General features: G+C 42.4%; 1 protein-coding gene across 1 annotated transcript; it reads left to right on the top strand.

The window, feature by feature from the left end:
• Positions 1-248: 248 nt before the first annotated feature.
• On the top strand, positions 249-1713 carry LOC5566508 (melanization protease 1). Its single transcript, XM_001650849.3, has 4 exons — positions 249-407; positions 466-876; positions 937-1224; positions 1282-1713. The coding sequence occupies exons 1-4, from the start codon at positions 323-325 to the stop codon at positions 1596-1598; spliced, it is 1101 nt and encodes a 366-aa protein (XP_001650899.2). The 5' UTR covers positions 249-322; the 3' UTR covers positions 1599-1713.
• The last annotated feature ends 1106 nt before the right edge of the window (positions 1714-2819 follow it).

Below are 2819 nucleotides of genomic sequence, written 5' to 3'. Positions count from 1 at the left end.
CAAAACTCATGTGTGCTTATTTGTATGCGAAACCCCCATGCAGAGTTGATTAGTGCTATTCATCGTCGATCGGGTTCATGGTAAATCACAATCACTTACTCAGCATTGCGGGTCAAGTTCACTGCAATGTTTGTCTATCATTATTAGAAGAAATTCACCCAAACGATTCAGTGAGTTATCTGGAATAATAGATTGATACGACATTATTGTATTTGTAGCGGTACCACACTAACGGTGGTTTACACAAATCCCATGATAAGGCGACCATTCATGGCCAGCGGATGAAGTGGAGTCTCAGTTCAATCGAAACCATCGTCCGGAGATGAAACTTTTGTTTGCTCTTGCGTTGCTAGTGATCGTAGAGTTAGCGGGATGTCAAACTTCGAATAGAAACGTTTCCAATAAAGGTAAATTGGATGCTGTAGAAACTAACCGATGATGAACTTACCTTGAATCTGTATCCAGAGGCATCCGAGGGTGATATTTGCGACGCCGGAGATCTGATCGGTCGTTGCGTGCCATCGAAGGATTATCCCGAATATGTTGCGATATTGAAGAACCCGTTCAAAACCCCACAGGAAACGGAGTTTCTGTACTCCCGGTTCTGCGGCTACTCATCGACAAGGAAAGTGCTCGTATGTCGACCGGTGAAAATCAATGAGTCGCATTGTGGTAGACAATTTACGGATCGGATCGTGAAGGGCAATCTGACGGCACTGGATGAATACCCGTGGATGGCACTGTTTCAGTACAAGAAACCCAAGGGTTTTGGATTCTATTGCGGAGGAGTGCTGATCAACAAACGGTACGTTTTGTCGGCTGCTCACTGTTTTGTAGGGCTCAGAAGTGGCTGGGAAGTGATCAAGGTCAGACTCGGTAAGTCGGTAGCATAAATTCTGAAGTATATGCTGTGTAAACGTGGGAGTGTTTTTCCAGGTGAATGGGATGTTGAGTCCGATTTGGATTGTACCGGGACAGGCAATGACCGGAGTTGCGCTCCTCCGATTCAGGAGTTCGACCTGGAGCGAATAATACCACATGAGGGTTTCTCGGTGAAGAACAGTAACAAAGTACACGACATTGCACTGGTGAGGCTCTCCAGAGATGCGCAGTATAGTAACTTCGTAGTACCGGTTTGCCTTCCAGAGCCAGGTTGTGTGGCCAATGCAAAGCGACTGATGGACGGCGTACTAGTTGCATCCGGTTGGGGAAAGACCGAAAACTGTAAGCACATCCTACGAAATAGAATTCTTTAAATAATCTGATTCAAAAATCTTTCAGCATCTGCCAGTCGGTACAAATTGTACACGAAGCTTCATTGTTTCAACTATGACGATTGCAAAGCGAGCTATGCCAGAACAAAACGTATTGCACTAACCGAAGGTCAATTTTGTGCTCAAGGTGATAGTGGGCAAGATACGTGTAATGGTGACTCTGGAGGACCCCTGATGAAACAGATTGGGGAACAGGCTCGATACTATGTCACTGGTGTGGTCAGCTTTGGACCATCCAAATGTGGGGAACAGTTACCGGGAGTGTATACCAAAGTGGAGCACTACTATAAGTGGATAATTCAGAAAATATTGGAAACCTCTTGATGGTATGGCAAAGATGTAACTGAACTTGTTTTAAGGTATTCAAGAAACACATAAAGGGTAAGTTCAAGGTATTGACATTGTTCATTGAATAAATAGTGTTATTATTTGTGTTAGTGAGTGTCCTTCTTTTGATGTTAGTTCTGATAACGACCGAGCTTTTTCTCCTCTTAGTGTTCTTTAGAAAAATTATGTTAGCTTATTTTGCATGTTTTTTTTTTAACTCAGTTTGATTTCGGTTTTCTTACTGGTAAAAGCAAAATCTACGGTCAGTAGATTTTACTTCAGTTGGTTCAGTTGATTTTCTTTAAACTGAATAGTTTTCTTTTTAAACTTTTTGACCTTTTTAAGGTTGTAAATTTTTGCCCTTCTGACGGAAAACTTGGTCACGTTCATGATATTTGGATGTGCTTGTACCGGTACGGCTACTCAAGCATTTAATTGTAACAAAATGGTAAAGCTTTCACAATTTCAGTCAAAACCCATTTTCTCAGCCATTGAAGAAAATCCGCCAAAACAAATGCCTAGCCAAAACGGCCAGCGTCAACTTCAAGCTTCTCCGAGTTTCCTGGTTTGACAAACATGCGAAGCCACCTACAAAACAACACCGGCATAACCGATGAATGAACGGCGATGGGTGAACAGTGTGTTTTCATAATTTTATTAAAATGTTCCACTATCAGCAAATTCAAAGCGCACCGTGATCAGTAAACAATGTCAGCCCCCTTTGCACGCGTTTGTGAACAGCTGAAAGACTGCGTGGGGATTCCCCGTGTCCATAGGGTAAGAGGACGGGGAATCCATCGGTCAAAAAAAGCTTAGGGAAGGTTCGAAAATTACGAGCATCGTTTTTTTTGGGATTTCTAGATATCGCTCCTCATATCTTGCGTTTTCCCATACATGAAATGTAAGGTATTATTTTCGCAGAACCCCCCTCTTTTACGATTGATGGACATAATACTTAAACATCCCCCAATTGATGTACCGTTAGCCTGTTTGGCCGTGCGTGCGAACAGCTGCCGTATGTGGTCCAAACAAATTCGGGATTGCACATACATTTAGAACAGTTCCTCAAGTAATGCGACGCGTGAATGTCTTCTGGACTACCTGTGTTCTAGTAACATAGATATATGTAATAAGGGTAATGAACCTACCTTTTCAACTGCAATCAGACAGGAGGTTTTGGATTTGACATTGTGTAATGCTGCAATTTATGATAAAATT

Source organism: Aedes aegypti, chromosome 1, assembly GCF_002204515.2.
Source record: "Aedes aegypti strain LVP_AGWG chromosome 1, AaegL5.0 Primary Assembly, whole genome shotgun sequence".
Taxonomy (NCBI): Eukaryota; Metazoa; Arthropoda; class Insecta; order Diptera; family Culicidae; genus Aedes; species Aedes aegypti.
Note: the sequence above shows the minus strand (reverse complement) of the source record. Positions and strands in the feature narration are given on the sequence as shown.